General features: G+C 44.1%; 1 protein-coding gene across 7 annotated transcripts in view; it reads right to left on the bottom strand.

The window, feature by feature from the left end:
• Window positions 1-24,294, bottom strand: part of MEGF6 (multiple EGF like domains 6) — a 255,996-nt gene that overhangs the window by 42,321 nt on the left and 189,381 nt on the right. For 6 of the 7 annotated variants that reach the window (XM_037881096.2, XM_037881095.2, XM_037881094.2 and 3 more), the window contains 7 exons: window positions 12,649-12,774; window positions 10,977-11,099; window positions 10,036-10,158; window positions 7,249-7,386; window positions 2,742-2,864; window positions 1,470-1,592; window positions 27-194 (listed from right to left, as the gene is read on the bottom strand). In XM_037881096.2, the coding sequence (XP_037737024.1) occupies window positions 27-194; window positions 1,470-1,592; window positions 2,742-2,864; window positions 7,249-7,386; window positions 10,036-10,158; window positions 10,977-11,099; window positions 12,649-12,774 (924 nt within the window). Of the gene's footprint in view, window positions 1-26; window positions 195-1,469; window positions 1,593-2,741; window positions 2,865-7,248; window positions 7,387-10,035; window positions 10,159-10,976; window positions 11,100-11,758; window positions 12,569-12,648; window positions 12,775-24,294 lie in introns of those variants that run through there. The other variant, XM_043531542.1, reaches the window with a different exon arrangement.

Below are 24,294 nucleotides of genomic sequence, written 5' to 3' on the forward strand. Positions count from 1 at the left end.
CATGCCCTTGCTACAAAAATGCCCACCAAATTTTTCCGAAAGCGTGTGCTCTCCTCTTGCTTCCACCTCTTCCTCCTCCTCCTCATACTCCTCATCGAAGAGCTGGGTGAACTCATCGCGCAGGATGGCGACGTGAGGAATAGGGCGTATGATGGGGCGCTGGCCATCCAGGGCTTCCATGGGGTCATCCAGAGCTGGGAAAATCCATGGGGAAAGAGCAAACGTTTCCATCCAAATCACCAATCCAAAGAGGAGAGATTCAAAGACCAGTGAAATGAGAGATGAACAAGAGATTAGCAAAGAGCAGAAAAATGTGCAATAAAAAGCGGGAAAAGAGAATAAGATCTGACAGAGTCAATGGTTCTGTACTGATTTAGTGTTTTATAGAGTCTACTCCAGTGACCCACACAACTGTCCCTGGCCACTCTGGGGACTGTGATTCATTCCCTGTCTCTTTCCTTCCCCCACATTCTTTTATTTCTTTCAATCTAGAATTTTATACCATTCCCATCATGTGAGTATCTGACTGCCTCCAAAAAAAAAAATCTACTTGAAAGGCTTATATTTTATATTTACAGAGAGATCTGATTTTCCAGAAGACTGTTCTGTCACACAAGCTAGGTCCCCAAGGCCTAGGTCCATAGCCATCTCAAGCTGCCGCAAAGGGACTCTTATCTTGTTTGTTATTTTTGTTTTTATAACCTAAGTACGACAGAGCTACCTTGACATTTCCAATCCAAATATGCCTTTCAGAAGCTGAAGTGAAAATTGGTTACAATTTAAAACGAGAGCGCATGCTAGGGGACACAGCACAGCTACGATTTGTTTGCCTGTTTCCCAGCGTTTCCTGGCTTCTCCACAGTGCTTCAGCTGCTCCCTTGAACTGCATCATCATAATTCATCAGAAAACCCGCTGCATCCTAGAACAAGCTTAATGGAAGATGTATGCCTAATGCCCCTAGACTGTTTGGAAAATCTCAACCCTGCCAGGAGGAAAGTCTCTGTGCAAGCAGGGAAATTGTTCTGTCTGTGTTGTTGTAAGCTGCAGAGGTTTTCCATACAGTTATGATAATACAGTTCATAGTAGCAGTTTGTGTCAATAATGGAGCTGTGAAGAAGCCAGCAACGGTTCAGAAAGGGTTTAATAAATCATTGCTCTGCCACCCAGCATACTTTCAAAGCAGCCTGGAGGATTTAGACTCAAGCCTTCCATTCCTCAAAAGATGTACATCAAAACCCCCCTAGACTGCTCTGGAGATCTCAGATCTGGCCTCTCTACAGTGAAAATGATTGGATTATACACAAAGTTGCACAAGGAAATGACACCAAATGAAAACCGTGTAAGGGAAGGAAAAGGGTATATATAAATGAAACCCTTGTTTTCACTTGGTATTGTTTCCTGTTGAAGATTTTATACATAAATATCTTCAACAGGAAATCATACACACACACAAAAAGATGTCTCTTACGAATACAGCTCCTCCGGTCTTCATCCAGTTTGTATCCAATCTGGCAGCTGCACTGGAAGGACCCCACCAGGTTCTGGCACGTGTGTTCACACTCACCGTTATTTGAGGAGCACTCATCCACATCTAAAAATATATACATGGGACTATATATACATATGCAGATAAGAGAAGTGTCTAGCATAGGTCAGGGACTCCAAGGCATACAGAGTATTCAGAGACTAACGAGTATTACTGTTTCTGCCTGACTTTCTAAAATTAAATCAATGTTGGGCCAAGGGACGCTGCAGATCTGATAGAAGCCTTCAGGTTCCAGAACTCTTTTCACCACGTCGCAGAATGGATTAGAATCATTTCTCCTTCCCATCTGAGGTTTTTAATTTATCCTACCAATATCTCTGGATAAACAAACTTCATCTCATTTTCTGTCCTGTTCAGCCATGCAAACCTACCAACATTTCTTTTACATTAAACAAAGATCACACAAGCAAGTGAACCACAGATATCTGAAAATAAGTTTCCCCAGTTTTAAGAATCAGCCTATGTATGCTGGGCCAGTTGGATTAACTTAATCTTCCAGCTAATAACATCAAATGGGGCTGGATAGCTATGCTAGTGACAAAACAGATTATCATCGGGGAATGGAAACCCAAAATCCCACCCACTTATTATATTCTGACTGGCTAAATGAGCTACTCAGAACAGAACTGATGGAAAAACTGACATTCACTGGGAGAAATAATTAGAAGAAATGGCCAGCTGTTTGGGGCCATATGGAAGTATTTCATGTCATCTCACTTCAGAGCTCGCATTAGTCATTATCTTCCTAGCTATATTTTTGTAAACAGATTGGCATTTGCCTGGGTCCCTCCAAAGCCAAAATTACATGCAATACAAAATGACATTTCCATGAATCGTTAGAAGAGATGGGACCAAACCAACTCTCTTCAACTTTGGGAAATTCTGGGTTGGATCCAAACTGTGCTCTTTAGCTGCTACTATCTCGCAGCTAATCTCTGTCTTGCTTGCGTGTTTCTTTGCTTCTTTTGTCAAACTAAAAAACTTAAGAGAAATCACCAAAAATAAGCCTTTAAATCTGACTTAACATTTATAATAAGTTCAATGTAATTGTAAAACCAGGCATAACAGAACTAGCGGAAGGACCAACACAGCCATGACTGTAGCTGTCACTAACACAATACTGTAATGCGAAGGGGCTGAGCCAATGTCTTTCCTCTTTCGCCTACCGCAGTCCAGCTAGGCATTGCTGCTTACCATCACACCCACAACCATCGGTGTTGAGCCTGTATCCAGCATAGCAAACACATTCATAGCCGCCAGGATAATTGTAACAGTCCTGCTGACAGCAATGAGAACGAGCATCACAATCATCGATATCTAAAGATGGAAAACAAAGCACATCAGTTAGCACAAATCTGAGAGTTTCTGCTTTACAGAAAGCTGACACATGCATTCATCCAGGCCTTTCCATTTCTAATTTGGCTGATGAGCTCCCTTCTCTGGCCTGTGATTTTGTTTAAAAGTAAAGTGCAAAGGTTACAGAAAAAGGTCTGCATCCCAAATCAGTAACAGAAACGATATGCCATTTTAGAAATCAGCAATAAATATGTTTTAACATATAATATCTGCACATCATTTTCCCTTCCTTTTGCAACAGCTGACAACTTCATACCAAGCTAAAATAAAGCAGCACTGCTTTCTTAGGTGCAACAGCGTGAGCTGCAGTGGGCCACATAGGGAAACCTGAACCCTGGATGCAGCAGATAAGGATGAGAAAGACCGAGTCAACATTTCTTCTAGAGATGTAGCTAGCCATCTGGATTATCTGTTGGAAATCTCCATGAACTTCATGTTACTCACATAGGTCCCTAAACAGTGTAGGATTTTTTTTTAAAAAAAGCATTGGTGTTTACCTTCAAAGACAGGATGTGAATCTGACTGTACTTGGAAAGTGACGCAATATTCATAATTGTAAGTGAACTAGGGAAGGAGTGGGGTCTAGTGGTCAAGTACAAGGGACAGGGAGTGAAAACTGCTCGGTTCTATTCCCAGCCCTGTCACTGACTCACTGTGATCTTGAGCAAGTTTGTTAGATCATGATTTTCAGAAGCGATAAGCACTTGCAGCTCCGTCTAAAGGAAAATGTCTGGTTCTTAATCTCTATGGAACTCAGTTTACCCATCTGTGAAATGGGCTGAATACCTACATATTTCCGAGGGGGTTCCCTGGTAAAGGGCTTTGCTATCCCCAGATGAAAGCTGGGAGTGCAGAAGATTATTATTTTGTGATTAAAACTTGCCAGGGAAGAACCAACACTACTCAGGCCTATGTCAAACAACTTAGGTGAGGCATTTATGAGCCTACTGTGCAAAGCCAAGTTTAACTGCCACTTTACCTCTCTTTTATCTTGCACTGTAGTGAGAGAGGTGTTCCTTTCTCAAGAGGTTTCTGGAGACAATAGTTTTACTTCTCCAGCTGCTCTTAGGAGAGCTTCCTCTTGCTCAGCTATGCGACAGGCAGAGCTAGTACTCCTTTCAACTAAATCGGTGATGGCTTGTCCATTGTGCCTTATTTCAGAAAGAGAGTGAATCTGTTCATTACAGATGGTGTTGTGAAAGGGAAGGCGATCCCTGAGCCCAAATGAAAAGCAGCAGCACCAGAACCAGATTTGAACCAGATTTGTCTCCTGCATCATGCGATAACTGGGACTTTCCAGTTCCACACAAATAAGTTTTATATGGAATCAGTCATAAATTATTTCCCTATCATCTGTTACCACCCTGTACTCTTCCAATTTACAGATAGTAGATAACCTGCTTCCATTATCCCATACATTCTTGCACTATTCAGGACATACAGCACCATACGTATGATTGATTTGACAGAATACCTATAGGGTTTCTTAACCCTTCTCTGAAATTCATCTGAAAGATCTCTAGGCATTGACCCAGCCAAGTTCATACTCACCATACCTGAGAAACATCCAAGGTTATCTAAGTTTAAACACTGGACCCAGCCCCACAGGAAATACCTGTTTAAGTTTATTGACACAGGAAATGCCTGGCTACTGAGCATTACAATATGTTTCCATTAGGTTAATTGTCCAGTGGCACATGGAACTACATAGTCTAAAGTGAAATGCACACATCAAGATTATGGCATTTATGTACAGAAAGCTCAAGCTGCATTTCCTTCTTACCCAGTGTGTTAATACATCCATCATACACCCAGATGCAGCTGAGTTATAGATTGTTGGCTGGTGGCCGATCTGTCTCACCCAGTGATACAGTCAGTTATTTCAGTAATGTTGCCACTGAAGCAGGAGGACAGAGGCTACATTTCCTAGTCCAGGGCCAGGTTTAGGTGTATCCGAAATAAGTCACAAGGGGGCGCCAAGGAGGAAAGTGCATCCCCAGCCACAGGCTAATTTCTTCATTGTTCACAAAGAAGGAACTAATCTTCTGTATCCTTCAGAAGGAAATGCTTTCCAAGGAGCACTAGTTTAGAATAAGTAGGGATTAGCCACCCATAGATGCTGCTCTCAGCCATATAGCCCAGTGGGTCTAACGCATTTTCATATGGCGGAGCGCTCCTTAAAAATCAAGATCCTTTTGTGAGCACTTCCCCTCCTGCAATCCTGATCCTTCTCCTTTCCTGCAACAAGCGCTATAGTGCTAGGCTAGAGGGAATGGCAGCATTCAGAAAATGTAAAGGGATCAATATGAAAATAGATTCCCATTAATATGATGGGTGCAGCTGCTTGAGTACAGCCCTACATTGTATTTGTGCTGTTTATATCCCCTCCCTTGGTGCAGAACATATTAATATTAGATCTCCCTTTGCTGCCTGCAGCCCTCGCTGCTCAGATCTCTTCAGGTTACTCTGCTCTTTAGTTCTGCCCTCCATGGTGTTTGCCATTTCATCCACAAATTGGATTGCAACTGATTTTACATCAGAGATGCCCAGCAAACACAGATACACAGGAACTATGCACAAGACAAAGTGCTTGGATTTGTTTGGCCAGAAAAGCCTCAGGAGATTATAATAGCAACACATTAGGTTACTACTGCCTGAAGTTGGAGGTGCTTCACCGTTGGAACAGAAGCAGATCCATGGACCACAATCTGAGATCAGTGCATCTGCAAGAGTCTCAACTGCTGAGAAAGCCATTATCATCCAGTTCCACTAGAGCAGGGGTTCTCAAACTGAGGGTCGGGATCCCTCAGGGGGTCACAAGGTTCTTACTTGAGGGGTCGCGAGCTGTCAGCCTCCACCCTAAACCCCACTTTTCCTCCAGCATTTATAATGGTGTTATTATGTTTTTAATTTATAAGGGGAGGTCGCACTCAGAGGCTTGCTATGTACAAAAGTTTGAGAACCACTGCACTAGAGGCACTGTACTCTGTATAGTACTTAAGGAGGACTGGCCATTCAGATCTGAACTGGCTGAAGAGTCTAGATTTTATAATCCCTCCTTGCAAATAAATAATAGAAGAATTTTTAAACAATGATTAGATTATCAAGTCCGTTGTCCTGCAAGAGCAGGGCGCAGACCTCAGATTCATCAGGCAGTATCAGAGATTAACAGGAATGGATGGTTACACTGTGAAAGAGAAAGCATTCAGTATTTTACTAGAGTGCTCTTCACTGAACTGAGGGGTTGTTTTTTTTTACTATCAATATTTCAGTATTTTAATATAAATCCATATGGTGTCCTGAGGAAGGCACCATCCCTCTTTGCATAGATTGGAATCTTATTCATAGCTCAACCAGCACAGACCCTCCCCAATTAAGAGTTGTCTAAAACACAGCAGGACCATATGGATATGCCAGCCCCTGTGGAGCACACGGAAGTTCTAATGTGAAGGACATAAATTTACACCATGTAGAGGTTAAGCACAGGAGTTTATTACGTACAGCGCTGAAGGAGTGTCACCTTGCTTATTAGGCTTAGAGACACTGTTAATTAATTGATTACAATGGAATATATGGATTTTTCATGGGCGGGGGAAGGTGACGGGGTAGGTAGTCCCACACCCCCAGATAGGTTTAGCAGCAAGACATGATAGCACAGTAGCCAATGGTCAAAGGTTACATAATGTCTTTGCCCATGGTCTTATGTTGACAAATTAATATTTAACATTTAATTAGTGCTTTAATAAATGTATTAGTATAAAATATATATGTTGAATTTTGATTTGGGGTTCTTAGGAATGAAGTAGCTTCTTTGATTGTCCAACAGATACATATTTAGAGGTAAAATCAAAGAAACAGTGAAATTATATAGCAATAAAGATTGTCTTTTAAGTTGTTTATTTGTGTTTTAAGGCAGGCATTGGTTCCCGGGAAAGGGAGGTGGCCATATCTTATACTGACATGCTTGAACCTTTTATAAACTTCAGGTTGGATGTGTGGGAAGAACATCTCTCTACAGAAGAAACTAACACAACAGAAACAGGGCTTTTTTGTTCTATTTGCAACTTTGAATAAGATACAATTATTGCCTCCAACATCCGGTGTTTTGCTGACCAGGCATATTTTAGCAAAAGCAATGTTATTTTTCAGTTATTTTGCTTTTATTTAGCTAATTACTATTTGCAAGGCCTCTGACTTCTTGACCAAACTTTGGACTTTGGGCCTGTACACAAATCCATATACTAGGTTATTACATCAGCAATGGATTTTAACCCTTCATAATGGAACAATGTATCACTCAGCACACAACGGGAGCCATCTCTGCGGGGCAGACTGCTTCCCTTACCAATGCAGGTTTTCTGGTCCTCATCAAGCTGGTAGCCAAAGTTACAGGAGCAGACAGGGCCGGAGCTAGTGTGACGGCATAGATGGGAACAGCCACCATTACTGGCCTCACAGCTATTCACAATCTCCATCTCTATCCCTGGAAAGCAAACAAGCATACCGTATGGATATCTATCGAGCATCTTGTAACATTTACACAGGATTTTTCCAGGGGATCATGGCCGAGCCATCTCTGCCGTACCTGGATTTACAGAGCCACATTCTGGCAGGCACCCAGTATTTGGGATAACAGACTCCCAGAACAAGCAGGCTTCATTGTGTGCACATATTATGGCTGTCTATGCGCAGCCCTCAGGAATAATAAGAGTAGGAACAATGTGCAGGAGAGAGGGGTTGGGGGTAGCTGTAGTGGGTAGATGCCATTGATAGGAGAGGAAATGATGCACAAACAGATCACATGCAGTTCACAGCTACTGATCCCAGGCTACACCCCGTAATATCCCTGCACAAATCCTGTTCTGGACAAACTGTGGGGCAGCCTCTCTACAACCTTTCAAATGGCCTTGAAAAGGGGCCACTCCTGCTGCTGACTGCTGATTTCGGACATGCTCCAGCACATGCTGCCAGCCCAAATCTGGCACGTCACCTTTCTGCAGGTTCTGCACAGAGATTGAAGGACAGCTAGAAACTGGTATTAGCAGCAGCACAGAGCTAATTACAGAAATATTCAGGTTCTGATAGCCGGGAGAGTTGGAGCCACTTCTTGTAATGCTGGAAGAAACATGAGTAGCAAACAGACACATGAGTTTTTGCCAAATGATCTAAAAAAGGTTTTTAATTAAGCTGATTTATGGCCAATATGAAACTTATTAATTACATGTTTTAAAATCAGGCTAGCTAATTAAAAGCTTTGCAAACACAAAGGAACTTGTCCCCAGAGAGGATTTTGGCTCAGTTCCATACATCGCTTCAAAAGAACAATTTCTATATTTTCCATCACAAAATGACGTGATTTTTTTTTTCAGCTCTTGTAAAATCCTGGGATGGGCGCATGAAAGCCACGAATGCTGGCCCTGCCTCTCTCCTGACATCGGGCAGGGAGCCAGGCCCAGGTGTAGAGCAAGGGTTTGTCTTTCACTCAGATCTCAGAACAAAATGAAGAACATTTTATTCTTTTTCCTTTGTTGCCATTGTAAGAGCAGTTAGCAGGGTTATGAAAGGCAGAACTTCTGCTTAGAGACAAAAAAAATGTTAACCATGCACCCAGTGAGGACACTTGAAGGAAATTAACACCATGAACAGCACTAAATTGGGCCCCTTGCTGGAAGCCTTAGCAGAGAAGCCAAAGCCTCAAAGAGCTGCAGAGACTGAATTAATCTCTCACTTCTAGCAGTGGACATTTCAGAACCGGGCTGAAGCATGCCAGCAGGAGGCTATGTGCATGGGTGAAGCTTGCACTGCAACCGCCAACAGACGTACTGCTTCAGTCTCCAGGGCGGGCAGTCTGGCATCGTTTACCAGTAATATCTACTAACCACTACCAATGTGAATAAGAAAGCAGCTAGGCATTGAGAGTGGTCCAGATCTTTCCAAGTCACCAATTAGCAGCAGAAGCCATGGGAAGACTGGGTTCTTTGCTGGGATATTCACAATGCTAAGAGAAATTAACTGGGCAGACCCACTACTCCCAGACTCGCATTTACCTTTCTCATCTGACACTCCATAAACCTACCTGCTTTAATTTCTTAACCCCATCCAAGAAAGGGAAGGAACATTGCTAATTTAATATGAAATTCCTGTGCTAAGGGAAATATCTTTATATGATCTGCCTGTAGGCTGCAAGGAACTATACTAGTGGGGGAAAACCAGTGTTATTTTAATAGTTGAATAGAGTACAGCATCAGTCCAGTTCTGCATGTCACTCTCAGACCCCATCAGTCAGATTCCTACTCTTGTAAGGACAATTTTAATGTCAACATCTAGATCACAGAGAAGTGCAGTAGCAGCAGGAATGAAGGGTTGGAAGGATGGATCTCATATCGTGTTGCTTCTTATAAGAAACAATAAGCCTGAGGGAACACTACTACCCCCCAGTCCAGTGTACTACATAGCTGACTAGCAGGGTATAGCAGAGAACAGCTGGGGTAAGCAAGAACATAGGTAGTGACAAAACCCAACGTTAATTCATTTGCTAGGGGATTAATAACAACAAGGACATCTATGGTGGTTCTTTACCACGTCAGTAATGGACAGTAGAGCTTTACGTGCCAGTGACTTCACTTCGGGCAATTAGCTATCACTGCTGGTCTTCATTAGCCTGATAAAGAACTTACGTGCTTTATCATTTCATAACCCGGAACGTCTCTTTTTCCCTGGGAGGGAATTGACGGGGACACATTAGATCAAGTTCTGCCTCAGTAACAATTCTGCAATTTCACAGACTTCAACTTGGGGAGGACAGAGAGCAGCAGAGTTCGGTCCATTGTTTTTAGACAGCTATTAATACACCATCAAAACCACTGCAGGCAGTTTCATGATCCCTTTAAAGACCCAGCACAGCTCTTGTCCTGGTGAGAGAATAAGCAGTCCCATAAACTTCCCTTGAAAGATGCCACTGAAAACGCCTAGGACTCTCATTGTATCAGCTCACATAGAACAACAATGGACACAGGTTTTGTCAAGGATTACCTCACTGTTTACTTCCCTTCTTTTTCCCCCTGTCAAAACCAAGTTCTCTCCCCTCATTGTCTGTGGGTTAGTGAGCCCGGGCAAGGTGGTCAATACTTACTGTAGCACTGCTTGCCATCTTCCCCCAGCTCATACCCAGGGTTACAAGTGCATTTAAAGGAGCCGCGGGTGTTGAGACAGCTGTGTGCACACATGGCCAGCCCAGTTGCACATTCATCTACGTCTGCAAGAGAAAGACGGGCAATTACCAAAACCAAGCAGAGCGGCTCTGGCAGTGGAATGCCCTCCACGAGCACAGCTCCCTGCCTTTCAGTGTGTTCAAGAGAGGGACGGTTTGTGGGGCTCCTTTCTGAACTGCACACACAGACTGGTCTCTGGTCCCTCCTAAGAGATAAAAGCTGGAAATAGCCATGTACAGCTGCATGATGGAACTAACTGGAACTTAAGTAGAGTGGGGAGGTTGGGGAGAAATATGGCAAACGTACATTGTTGAATCGGTTGCCACATGTCTTGTGCACAGCTAGGAAACACGTATGATTGTCTTTCCTTTATACTGCACTACTGCATTTCTGGAAGCAGGGATCACTGGCTCAAAAGCCTACGTTGGTGGGAATAGTGGGTTGTACCCTCTTCTTTTCCAAAACCTCTGCCACAGACTCAAACCAGAGACCAAGCATTTCATTTTTGGTGCTTCTGACTTTTTTTTTTTGGGGGGGGGGGGGCGGGAGGGGGAGTGATTCCTTACATTCCACTGCACCTCCCCCCACACTGGTGTCAGGACCATAAGCAGACACACCAGCAAACAGAAGGACTGCAATCAGGAGCTATTCATCTGTTCACAGGAGACTTCCAGCCCCACTGCTAGATCAGTGAAGTATGGCTGCTGGACAGATTTAAACTAATCACAGGAAATCTTGGATGCTTTCCTGAGCTGAACCTCTGGAAAAGCGTAAGGTTCATTTGTCACTATGTTAGCCACCAACATTAACAATACCAAGGGTTGTGTCTCTCTCCATGCACGCTGCATTGTGGGTACTGTACCTTCACAGGCCTGGCTGTCAGCTGCCAGTCGGTAGCCGGGGTGGCACTCGCAGCGCACTACTCCACGGCGATTTTGGCATTGGTGCATGCAGCCTCCATTCCTATTGGCACATGGGTTCCTCACTACAGAGACAGAGCAGGGAGCAAGTAAACATCATTTCAGACAGATCCTCTCTCTTGCTGGCATTAGCCTAGTGGAAGAATAAAGCGCTGAGTGGTCATGGAGATCAAGGAGAGACTCTAGTTCATTTAATACAATCCACGAATACAAGACAGAAGCTCCATTCCTGGGAGAAAAGCTCCTCATTTGCAGTAAGGACTGCCCTGAACATGGCCCAAAACTCAAAGTGAACCCTGAACTCTTTTGGGGACTCACCGGAAATGCATTTACCAAGCAGTCCCTGGCAGCGCATGCCTATCCCACAGGCTCTGTGCGCAAACTGTCAGATCTGTCAAACTGCCACAGCATCAGCTGCCCCCCAAGATCCCCAAGTACTTTACAAAGTATGTAAACTCTAAGTACACCGAAGTCACTTCCCCGATAAAGCGCAGACTCTTCTGGGGTGAAGCATGGCAGCTATTCAACAGCTAACATAAACACGACACAACATTTCAGGACAGGAAGTGAAAAACACCAACCTATCCACCTGAAATCACCACGGGAGTTTCAGGTAGACGGAATGCAATGAAGTTGTGATTAAGCCAGGACAATCTGGAAGATGATCTCTGGGGATCCTTACTTACTATATATGAATATTCAGGACCTTGGTTTTATGCCTCACCTGAGAAGGAGGGTGTACATAGTGTGAGGTCCTGGCAAAGCAGTAGGCTGACCTTAATGAACCATTTCCTGCAGAACGCTGTGCAGTCCCATCCCTGTGCAGCGATCAAGAAGGAAAAGCAGGGCCAATCTCTTCCAAGGGCTTTTTACTAAGAGATATGCTAATTCCAACCTGTTCCAGGAGCCAGGTAGATATGCAATTGTGAAATCCCATCGGATGCTCCATTTATCAGATCCCAGATGGTCCTGTTCTCCCAGCAGCTCCACAACAAAGACCTCCCTTCTCAGCACTTATGCCAACTGCTATGCATGAGAAGCCTGAGCCTCTACTCCTTCCCTCTTCAAGCTTCCTCCCCTCCCCAGCAGGAGAGGCAGGACAGCCTTAAATCTGTCCTAGGGCAGGAGGAAAGTGCAGGGGTTTCTGTTCCACTGATATACTGCTGCTCCTTTACTTCCTCAGGAGAGCATGTCCCAATACAATTTCATTTGGGTTGGCCAGGCTCCTTTCTGCTCTTCCTCAGCTTCCAAAATAATTCCCAGAAGAAGTCCAAGGCAATATAATAAGCAGAATTGGCACCAGCTTCTACTACAGTGCAACATCCCAATCTGATCTGCTCCACATCGGAGCATGCAGCTGTGGCATCCCCCTGGATTGTGTTCAGTTAGCACTACGAGCTGGTCTCTAAATTATTATTAACCGTTTCACATCTGGTTCCTCTCTAGGAATGTGAGTGGGAACATGGGAATAACAATCAACAATGTCGAACTCCTCCAGCACTGGACTTCCTTTTAAATAAATCTAGCTGTGGGTACAACCTGGGAAAGCAAAGACAAAAGAGAAGGAGTGCCTCTGAATTCACAATTCATTCCATGTGCTCAGAGCAGACTCACGGACACAGTGCTTGCCATCCTCCTTCAGGTGGTAATTGTACCGGCACTGGCACTGATGCTGTGTTAGGGTCAGCTGCACGCAATCATGTTCGCATCCACCATTGCTGACGGCACAGGTGTTCACAGCTAGGAGGGCAAAGGGTAAAAATGATTAGAGCAGGCTGACAAACAGTATGCAAGAGTCTGCTTTGCGAGAGCGAGGGCAAAATACAGGCACCAATATGCAGATTTACGAATACAGCAGGAATCAGACTGGCTAATAAGAATTCCAAACTCTGGAGCATATTCAGTCCTGGCATAAGTGGAGGCAGTTCCTGGTGAGTCTTTAAACTGTGCTATATAAACACAGATTATTGTTGTCATAAGCATCTATTCTGTATTCAATACACAAGATATATGCGACAATATTGTGCTATGAAGATATTCTAGGCAGTACACCCAGACCCAGGGCACTGTTCTTCAATGATGAGAGCAGCTCTATTCCGCAGCGTGAGTCAGCATCTTTAAAACACTGTTTAGTATAAATCTTTATTTCCCAGTACAGCTCCCAGCTGCTCCTCAGGGAAAGGAACATAGGCCAGAACATTTCTGGCTTGGATTACATAATCTAAAGCTAAATTCAGAAAGCTACATGGGAGGGAAGTTAACAACAAGCATGTTTGCTTTATAAACGCTAATCCCTCCCTAGCAGGTGGCAGTGTCAGAGGGCAGGGACTGGGGACTGCTTGTTTATCACTGAAACTCTTGCAATTGTTCTCAAAGGCACTGACTGCAGGTTCAATAGCCCAGCTAGTTCAAGTCAATAATGACCGTTTAGTGAAGGGCCATCTCTGGCATATTCAAATGCTTCCTCGTGACAAAATGATATAGAAAATTAACTTTCTGGACTGGACGCACACGAAAGACACTCTGATTACATAGGATGAGGCCATGAAGTTATGTCACAGACTCTGCTGGGAAGATCTAGGGAGATGTGTTCTAAGCCACACCTACAGGCCAGTAGCGTAGCCGGGGGGGGAACCGGGGGAGCGGCTGCTCCCCCTCTGAGCACAAGTGGCGCCATTTTAAATGGTTACTCAGCGGCGGCGCTCCGGGCTTTCTCGCGCTCCAGCTGGGCGGGGGCCTTCACTCGCTCCGGGTCCTCGGCGGCGGGGGCCTTCAGTGCCCCCAAGGACCCAGAGCGCCGCCCGGGGAGTACAAGCGGGTGGCACCGTTTTTTAGGTGCCCCTGTTTGCTCCACCTAGATACGCCACTGCTACAGGCTTGCACATAAATGCGGCATCCTAACCTCCAATTTGCTGCTTTGAAAAATGTGACCTCCACACAAAAGTTAGTGGGCTTGTTTCTCCATTCACCTTATAACTTGTGTTATAACTATCGAAGCCACTTAGTTGTCTTCTTGTTAACAAAGAGATGTAGAGAGTTTAGAGAGAGATGTGCTGACAGGGAGTACCATCTAGTGGTTAGCACAGGAGACTGGGAATCTGGATTCTTGAGTTCTGTTCTTGGCCATGGCATTAAGTTTCTATGTAGCCTTGAGCAGGTCACTTCAACTCTCTGTGCCAAGGAACTTTACATAAACAAAACAAATTGTTCTTATGACCTGGGATGGCAGGTTGCCTCCAGTGAGGTTCCTCAATTAGCCTGCTCCCCACTATGGTAAATTACCCTTAAAGAGTAACATAAGAACATAAGCATGGCCATATTAGTCAGACCAATGATCCCAGTACAGATCCTTGGGCAACCCTGCTAGTTACCTCTCTCCACTGTGATCATTTATTCCTACCCTTTGTTTCCTATCTTTTAACCACTTACTGATCCATGAGAGGACCTTCCCTCTTATCCCATGACTGCCTGCTTTGCTTAAGAGCCTTTGGTGAGGGATCTTGTCAAAGGCTTTCTGAAAGTCCAACTACACTATATCCACTGGATCCCCCTTGTCCACATGTATGCTGACCCCCACAAAGAATTCTAATAGATTGGTGAGGCCTGATTTTTCTTCACAAAAGCTGAGCTGACTCTTTCCCAACATATTGTGTTCATCTACATGTCTGATCATACTGTTCTTTACTATATTTTCAATCAATTTACCTGGTACTGAAATTAGACTTACTAGCCTGTAATTGCCAGGATCACTTCTGGAGCCTTTTCTAAAAATCGGCATTACCTTAGTTATCTTCCAGTCCTCTGGTACAGAGGCTAATTTAAGTGATAGGTTACATAGCAGATATGCAATTTCATATCTGAGTTCCTTCAAAATTCGTGGGTGAATACCATCTAGCCTGGTGACTTATTACTGTTTAATTTATTGATTTGTTCCAAACCCTCCTCTACTAACACCTCAATCAGGGACAGTTCATCAGATTTGTCACCTAAAAAGACTGACTCAGGTGTGGGAATTTTCCTCACATCCTGTGCAGTGAAGATTAATGCAAAGAATTCATTTAGTTTCTGCGCAACGGCCTTGACTTCCTGTGTGGCAGGCTTCCTGCTTCTGATGTACTTAAAAAAAATTGCTGTGAGTTTTTGTCTTTTGCTAGTTCTTCAGATTTTTTTTTGGCCTGCCTAATTATACTTTTGCACTTGACTTGTGAGACTTTCTATTTTACTCAGTAGGATTTGACATCCAATTTTTAAAGGACGTCTTTTTTGTGTCTGTCTCTTTTACTCTATTGTTTAGCCATGGTGGCAATTTTTTGGTCCTCTTATTGTTTATTTTTATTTGGGGGTATACATTTACTTTGAGCCTCTATTGTGTTGCTTTTAAAACGTTTCCATGCAGCTTCCAGGCATTTCACTCTTGTAACTGTTCTTTTTAATTTCTGTTTAACTAGCTTCCTCATTTTTATGTAGTTCCCCTTTTTGAAGCTAAATGCTACTATGGTGGGTTTCTTTGGGACTCCCCCCTCCCCCCACAAGGGCATTAAATTTCATTACATTATGGTCACTATTATTGAGCAGTTCAGCTATATTTACCTTTTGGACCAGACCCTGTGTGCCACTTAGGACTAAAGCAAGAATTGCCTCTACCCTTTTGGGTTCCAGTACTAGCTGCTGCAAGAAGCGGTCATTAATAGTGTCCAGAAATTTTATCTCTGTATCTCATCCTGAGGTGATGTACCCAGTCAATATGGGAAGAGATGAAATCCCCCATTATTATTGGGTTTTCTGTTGTTGTTGTTGCCTCTCAAATCTCCCTGAGTATTTCACAATCACGGTCAACATCCTGGTCAGGTGGTCGGTAGTATATTCCTACTGCTATACTCTTATTATTCAAGCATGGAATTTCTATCTCTAGGCTTTCTTTCACATATAGTGCCACTCCCCTACCACTCAATCCTTAGCTTCTCCACTAAGATGAACAAGTATACTAACAAAGGTTTGAATGGATATGTGAACATAGTATCTGTAATAACTGAACTGAGAAACCTGCTCATTTCATACAGGCCACCAAAAAACTATCCAACCGCACTGACTTTTGGTCACTACACACCCAGGAGAGATTAAAAACGTGTGTGTGTGGCATTACGCATCATACTTTAGAGTTGTGTGTGTGTGGCTGGTCTTGAAAATACAACCTATAATGGAAACACAGAAAGGGCTCCCATCACTCAGATTGCAGAAGAAATTGCTGTACCAATAGGGAAGAATCTTATGAGGGGACTGCCACAGTCCCTAACTAAACGCAACTCTCCACAAACCAGCACTGCTCAGGTAATCACAATTCTTGAGCAGCCTCCAAAGTATCGCTAACCAGTCAACCCTGGAAAGCTAATGCTAATAAAACTCTGCCTATTTTCCACGGGATCCCTATGTTCCTATAAAGTTCTCTTCTGTAAAAGCATATGCTTCTCTGGCAAACACCGCAACATTCCAGCTCACTCATTTTTAAATATTATTTTACAACATAATTGCAAGAGGACAACATGCAGCACCATTAGCACTTAGAATCCATAGCTCTTCTTATCCCGGGATCTCAGAGGGCTTTATAAACATGACTTACTGAAGCCTCTCCATCCCCAGGGTGGTGCACAGGAAAACAAACACATGACTAACCCCTGAATGGAGTGGGACTGAAATTCTGGCCAGAACTCCAAGTGAACTGAACCTTTGGGAGGTTCAGAAAGTTTGTCGTCTTGCCCTTATTAGGCTAGGGATACTGAACGCCTCATTTACTCGCCTTTGGGTGCTCTATACCAGTGGTTCTCAACCAGGGGTCCGGGGCTCCCTGAGGGGCCGTGAGCAGGCTTCAGGGGGTCTGCCAAACAGGGCCAGCATTAGACTCACTGCAGCCCAGGACAGAAAGCCAAAGCCCCTCATGTGGGGTTGAAACCCGGGTTCCACCACTCGGGGCTGAAGCTGAACCTTAAGAAATGCAGATTTGCAGGGGGCGCTGTAGCAAGGGGCCTCAGGCAATTGCCCTGCTTGCTACCCCTAATGCCAGCCCTGGCTTTTATATGCAGAAAAACAGTTGTCGTGACACAGGTGGGCCATGGAGTTTTTACAGCATGTTGGGGGGGAGGGGGGCGCCTTAGGGAAAAAAAGGTTAAGAACCCCAGCTCTATACCTCCTCCTTAGAAGGTATGCCGAGTGCCCCTCTTAGCCTGATTTGGGGTGTTGCAGGACACCTCCCTTATCGGACTGGGGTAGGAGTGCTAGAATGCCTCCCTTGGCCTCATCAGTGGGGGAATTCAGCACATACTGCAGTTGTAAATTGATTTTTCATTTGTTTTTTATAGCTCACTTTGAAACACAAAGACCTTCTCCTATAGAAAGGGTTATGAACAGCTGGAAAGAAGGTCTGAGGACTTTGCCCAGAAACAAAAGGCTAAGAAGTTATATCAAATGACAGCTCAAGGTGTTTATAACTTGTAAGTCAAATACAGTACAGCTCCTTCGCTCATCTATGAAAAATGACCTGAGGTTGGATGTTTACAGTAAGGAAACCAACCTCTCAGGCTTGTTCAATGCCTTTCATTTTCCCTACTAATTAAATCCATTTAACCTGCACCTTTTTAACAAACAGTTTCTACTGTAGCAAAGTAGACCAATGAAATACTGAAAGCTATTTGATTAAGCCAGTCTATTTTTACCAGAACGTTAGCAAAACCCCAATATTCTTCACTATGGTTGTGCAGACATTTGATCCAGGGTACACATGGAAAAAACCACAAAAATGTTCTGATTTTTCTACAAACAATTCTCCAAACCGAATCTGTTCAAACCAGAGCTCAGGACCTCTATGATACAGAACAGTTTGAACTTCCATTTGCATCAAGGCAAACATGAGTCTCCGATTAACTAAACAATATTTTGGGGAATAAAACTAACTTAACTGGGTCAAAATGTTGAAGAATGCTGCTCGGCACTGGAGCAAGAACTATCACCCTGGGTTTATTTTCCTGATTTTTTAAAAATTTGTTCTACTTTGACAGAGGCAATAGAAGTAGTTGGCATTACTGAAAAATTATAGGTACATTACTTGAGTTATAACGGAGCTGGGTGGTGGCAATTTTAAATGTTCTGGTATATTAAAATGTTTAATAAAAACATATTCAAAGCCTCTATAAAGCAGTTATAGTTCTTGGGGTTTTTTTTAAAAAAAATCATTAAAATAATGCTAAACTCAGCCAGTAAATATCTCCATATGGGAGAAACACAAGGCCAAAGTTTAAAATCCAACACATCTTAAATCCAGAATAAGCTCACAGTATGAAACTATTCATTAGAAGTCTGGAGTCTAAGTTGCCTTCGTGACCCATCAATTCTATACATCAGATTTTTAAAGATTTAAAACCTGAAGTCAAAGTTCTTGTCTTTTTTCATTTGAAAGCCATCATCATGCTGTGCTGACAGCCCAGGAGAGGGAAGTCTTCGAAGACAGCCACACAGCAGTAATAGCGTGGGCAGCAGCAGTGCAGGTTCCCCAAAGCAGATTTGAAAGGACCACTTCTACAGCTAACAAAACCAGGTTTCATCTCCCACATCCATTTAGTCCCTAGCCTTTCCACTGAGACATGCCAACCAGATGCCACATGCTAACAATTGTGATCATGGATTTTTGAGATGGGGACAATCGTCCGTAATGAGGCTGAGTGAAACTTCCAGCACATCACATGGACGCCATCCAAGCACTGTCAGATGGCAAATGACTATCAGTCACGATAAAGCTGGGTTGGACATAAGCAACTAGTGAAAGGATATACATCCCATTACCAAGCGACTGACCAGCAAGTCCTCCTTGACAAATGTCTTTTAGAAGAAAGCCCTTGGAACGCTGCGACTGACTGCTACCATGTCTTTGCCATGACTTTTCAGCAGCACTGGAACCAAATATGGTGTGACGATGGGCTGTGAAGTGCCTTGACACCTTACTGCAAAAGCCAACTCAAAATATTTGAGAACTAATAAACAGAAGCCAAAAGGTAAAGCAGCAGGAATGTTGGGCTCTTACAGGTATTTTATTTCCTCTCATTCTCCTCCCACCTCCCCAAAGTGCCATACATTGTGTTAGCAAATTTATTGTTAAAGACTAATAATCCCATCTGAGCCTCATAAATTCTGACAGTGGACATGCTGACTAATGAACCCTAGTGTTCTATTTGTGTTAACCAGGCCGGGTACATTCCAGCCCGGTACAAGTAATAGGAGCCAGACGTCATTCTCTGGCAAGAGGCATATGGACAAGAGAGTTCTGGTTGGCATCACTGGCTATTCAGCATGAAGTAGTTTATGGTGGAAAGGATCAAAGCAATAACATCATATTGCTTTTAATATATACCACCCACATTACACTGAATAGCAGCAATGCTCTTAGATGCAAGCACTAAGATGTGCTAGGAAAGAAGCAGACGCTGAATTCAAACACAGGGAATGGCAAGAACTAAAGAGTAAACAGCTTCCTCTTTTTTTCTTCTTAAAGGAAGGGCCGTTTAGTCCTGGGCCTCCTTAGGATGCGGTCTCACAGAGCAGTGAGTGAAGGCTAATAAGACTCATTACTGGACTGATTTGAATTATTAATCCCTTTCTTTACAAAGCCACACTAAAACAAATTTCCATCCCCAGATGCTTTCCCTAGCTGACCCTTTCTGTGACAGTGCTGCCAAACCCAGTGTCATATTGTGTATCATGTGGATTTGTGAGAGAAAAACTAGACAGATTTTCCACAGATGATATTTCACAGCTTTAAAAGAGACCAAACTATTTCCATCCCCTCTGCTTCTAGAGTGAGTTTTATGTTTGGGAAAGGTTCTGGGCTGAGAGCCCTGGCGTCCGAGGTCCTCAGCTGACCCCGGCACAGATACACCATGGACAGTGCCAGTGTTTGCCACATACGGAAAGCCATGTCTAGTCTGATAATAGAATGGACTGAACCAACTGACAAAGAAGCACACCTCAGGGTCACGTTTGGCAAATGCATGCATCTGGCTCATTACTGCAGCTGAAACTCAAACCGAGCCCTTGTGGTTGCAGGCAGCAGTTCTCCTGCAGTCTCGGAAGAGCAGATGCCAGTAATAGCTGTCAGAAGTACATCTCACTTGAAGGTCTCTCGTCCCTATCTCCCAGGGACCAATTTCAGAATGTAGAGGGGTAAGTGCAACGTCCACTCCCATTCATTCACTCTCTAGATTACCTGCTTAGACTGCTCTATATCCCATTTAGCAAACCTGATTCAGCTTTGAATCAGCAAAGCACTTAAGCAAGTGCTTAATTTATATGCCTAAAGTTAAGCACATTGTAACAGGGTAGCTGGCCTCTTAAATGCAATCAGGCTCAGCGCTTCTGTTCCAATCCAGGTGCAACCTAGTTTGGTGCAATAAGCAGGGCAGGTCTACTTCGGGGCAGTAATAAATGAGGAACAGCCCAAAGGCATGTGACAATTCAGAGTCCTGAGAGGGAGACAGAAAAGCCAAGGGATCTAGAGAAGCAGAGAGCTCAGGAGAAGAGCAAAGTTGGGCTGATAGCTGCAGGGAGAGGATGCCACTGAAGGAGAGAGCGGTGAGAGTTCCCTAGTTGGGCTGTGGAGGCAGAGATCAAGCTGGTGAAAGCAGAAGGCAGAAAGACAGTGTGCAGGGGTCACCTACAAACTTCCCCAGGTCGGACAGCCATGGCCAGAGAGGGCTGAGAGCAGCAGAGGGAGATGCTTGCTGGCCCTCTGAGCCAGAGGGCTGAGACTGGAGGTTCAGACAGGGCTGTAGGCTGGGGAATGACAGAGGGGAGCCCAATGTCATCTCTGGGCAAGAGCGAGAACTAGATCCGAGACTGAAAACGGGAGGAGAAGCACCCTTCCTAGAAGGGCTGGAGTGAGGCCTGGTGAGATGCCAGGCCCATACCTGACAGTCTAAAGAGATGCCAGAGTCTAAAGCAAGACACGAGAGCTGCACCAGAGCAGCTGATCATGGTAAGAGACGCCATGGCAGTACCTGGTGTGCTGATGGTTTACTGAGACTTGAAAGAGTCCATGTACTATTGGGACTGAAGCAACACACAAAACATCAAAACACAGTCCTTCCATCCACTCCAATAAATCCCTGGTATACTTGAGATTTCTTTATCTAACATAGTCTTAATGATATAAATAGGGATATATTGTGTAATCTGAGCTCCAACAATCTCCAGAAATATGTTGTGTGCTAATAAGGACCATCTCTGTTTCCCAGGCCAAAGAAAGCAACTGGCTCACAGTAAATACCTCATTTTGCAATGGAGTCCAAAAAAAAGAAGAAAAAAAGAAACACGCTCTGAAACCGTATAAAAAAACTGGAAGATGTTTGCCATCCCCCTCTTCCCATCCATTTCTGAGCACGGGACAGGAGGTAATTTCAGGATAGTGTGATGATGTTCTTTTCTTTAGTAGAAATCTCTGTTTGTTTTCCCTTTCTTCTGTACTGAAGCTGTGTCACACTGGGCTGTCATATTTCAGCAGCAGAAAATGTGGACAACGTACAAGAATTTCTTGCAGCCTTGGTACAGATCACACAATGAGTTGTTGGCAAGGGTGAGACTCTGTGCTTTCCTGTGCTGTTCTAAACAGCACACACATATCACAGCCCCAGAAAAGTGTGTGTGTGTGTGTGTGGGGGGGGTTAACAACTTTTGCACCCTCCCAATTCTAGGGTGTTCCATGGCCTCAAGTGAGCCTGGCAGAATTTAGGCAGCCCTCCGGGGCTGTCTCTGGCTGCTTATGGGCAGCAATGCGGCACAGAATCGCCACAGCATTGTGCTGAGACTCATTCTCTGCCATGCCACTCTCACCCGCACTTTAGCACAACACCTGAGCCAGGGCTTGCAAAGGGGCCTTCGGGAGACACGCTGTGGCTTTCTCTACTTCGGTTCCCGCACCAGGGGAATTGTCCCCAGGCTGTATCTGGAGCTTTTACGGCCCCTTTGTCCAGTGTATATGGTGAGAGTGGGAGTTAGAAGCATTTTTCAGGGGGAGGGAGTCTGCCTAGTGCAGTGGTTCTCAAACATTTGTGCTGGTGACCCCTTTCACATAGCAAGCCTCTGAGTGCAACCCCCCCTTATAAATTAAAAAACACTTTTTTGTATACTTAACACCATTATAAATGCTGGAGGCAAAGCGGGGTTTGGGGTGGAGGCTGACAGCTCGTGACCCCCCCATCTAATAACCCTGCCTGAGGGGTCCTGACCCCCAGTTTGAGAACCCCTGGCCTAGTGGGCGGAGCAGGGGAGGGGGAGCTAGGAGTCCTGAGTGCCATTGACTCTGCCACTGTCTCAGTGTGACACAAATTAATTAGAATCATTGAATATCAGGGTTGGAAGGGACCTCAGGAGGTTATCTAGTCCAACCCCCTGCTCAAAGCAGGACCAATCACCAATTTTTTCCCCAGATCCCTAAAGGGCCCCCTCAAGGATTGAACTCACAACCCTGGGTTTAGCAGGCCAATGCTCAAACCACTGAGCTATCCCCCCGAATTCATTTACACTCCCGTGAGTCAATTTACCCATCAATAAAATAGGTTTAATAAGAGGTTGTGCTGAGAGGCACAAATTGAAGTGAAGTGTTTAGAGAACCTTGAAGCAAAAGAGCTAAAAAGGCCAAAATATACATTTCAAAATGTAACAGGTGTAACCGTGTTACCTAGACCAGTGCTACTCAAAGTGGTGCCGGTCCGAGAGCCATCAGCTGCCGGTCTGCGCGCACATTGGAAAAAAAAATTACCGGTCCCCCACATCAGACAGCTTGAGAAGCTAGACAGCTTGGCCTAGACAGCTATAAATATTAAATTGCCGGGCATCTCATTATGTTATTTCCTTTCTTTCCCTTTGTAAAATCTTTTCAATACATTTTTACACATATCAGGAACGTAAAAGACCTGATTCTCCTCTGCTTTGCAGCTTGCCTCATCATTTATACTTGTGCAAAGTACACAGGTGTAAACAGCTACAGGAGCACAAGATACGGAAAGAAAGCAGCAAAATGTTTTACCTGGTTTCTAGTTCCTGAATATTTAAAAGAATGAGAGAGGATAGGAATATCCATCACAAACATGTAATAGTAGCCCAAAGAAAGAGCTAGAAGAGTATTCATCCTCTCCCTGTGCTACTCTATTTGTGGTGTGAGTTCTGCAACAGGTTTTGAACCTTCAGGGTTAACAGCAAACCAGCCTCCTCTAGTGGGGTTTTGGAGACAGGAAGTGCTTTAGTCAGTATCGTTGATGAATCAACAGCTTTGTGGGTTTTGTGGTGATAGGAAAACATTCAGAGAATTGGATTCACTGATTGACATATTTTAACTAGAAACTTCATAGCAAGATACTCTTTCTGTCTCCAAAATACTCTCTGGCACCACATTTCTGCTCACTAGTATTGCCAACAGCTTCCTAAAGTTAATATCCATGCTTGATGGTGGCTCTGGACCGCAAGACTCCTGTGTACCTCGGCTCAGAGCTCCATTAGGAATCAATATATGTTCCGTGTTTCCTTCAGCAAAATGGAATATGAGGGAGTCCACTGCATTTATTATTCATTCTTTGTTTCATTACGATCCATTTTCTATAACTTCAGGAATTTTGTGCATTAGCTGCACTGAGACTTTTCTGTGCTGCAACTGAAAGATATCCCACACTGAAATGCAGCCCATGCACACAAAGAAGTGACCTGATCCTCCAGACTCTGCACAGATAAAAATCCCATGAACTCAAGGGGAGTTTTGCCCGGATTAGTACAACACTACTGGGCCCAGGTCATTCAGAATGTCACTGGGATGCAACCCAGATCCTCTTGCTCCAAAAGCACAAGCTCCTACATATCTGAAATATGGGAGAACGTCCTTCAGCAACTAGGCAATACAAGGTCTATGGCACACGATGAAAAGTTCTGATTCCATCCAGCAGAGTGCAGCGGTACAGACAACATACCCACACATAGTAAGCAGTTCATTACAATAGGTTTTAACTGTGATTATTATTATACAAGACACTGAATGTCTTGGCAGGCAGCAACTAATACAACAATTAGAAAACATTTCGTCACTGGTTAGATGCTCAATTTCCTAATTGCAATCTACAAATGTAGCTTGCTGTGCCCTTCTTTAAATGTGTGTCCACACGTAAGCATCCAGTCTTGGGGTGCAGCTCTGAACCAAATTCCAAATCATGACGTTTGCCTGCCACTGGAAAGGAT

Source organism: Chelonia mydas, chromosome 18, assembly GCF_015237465.2.
Source record: "Chelonia mydas isolate rCheMyd1 chromosome 18, rCheMyd1.pri.v2, whole genome shotgun sequence".
Lineage (NCBI taxonomy): Eukaryota > Metazoa > Chordata > Testudines > Cheloniidae > Chelonia > Chelonia mydas.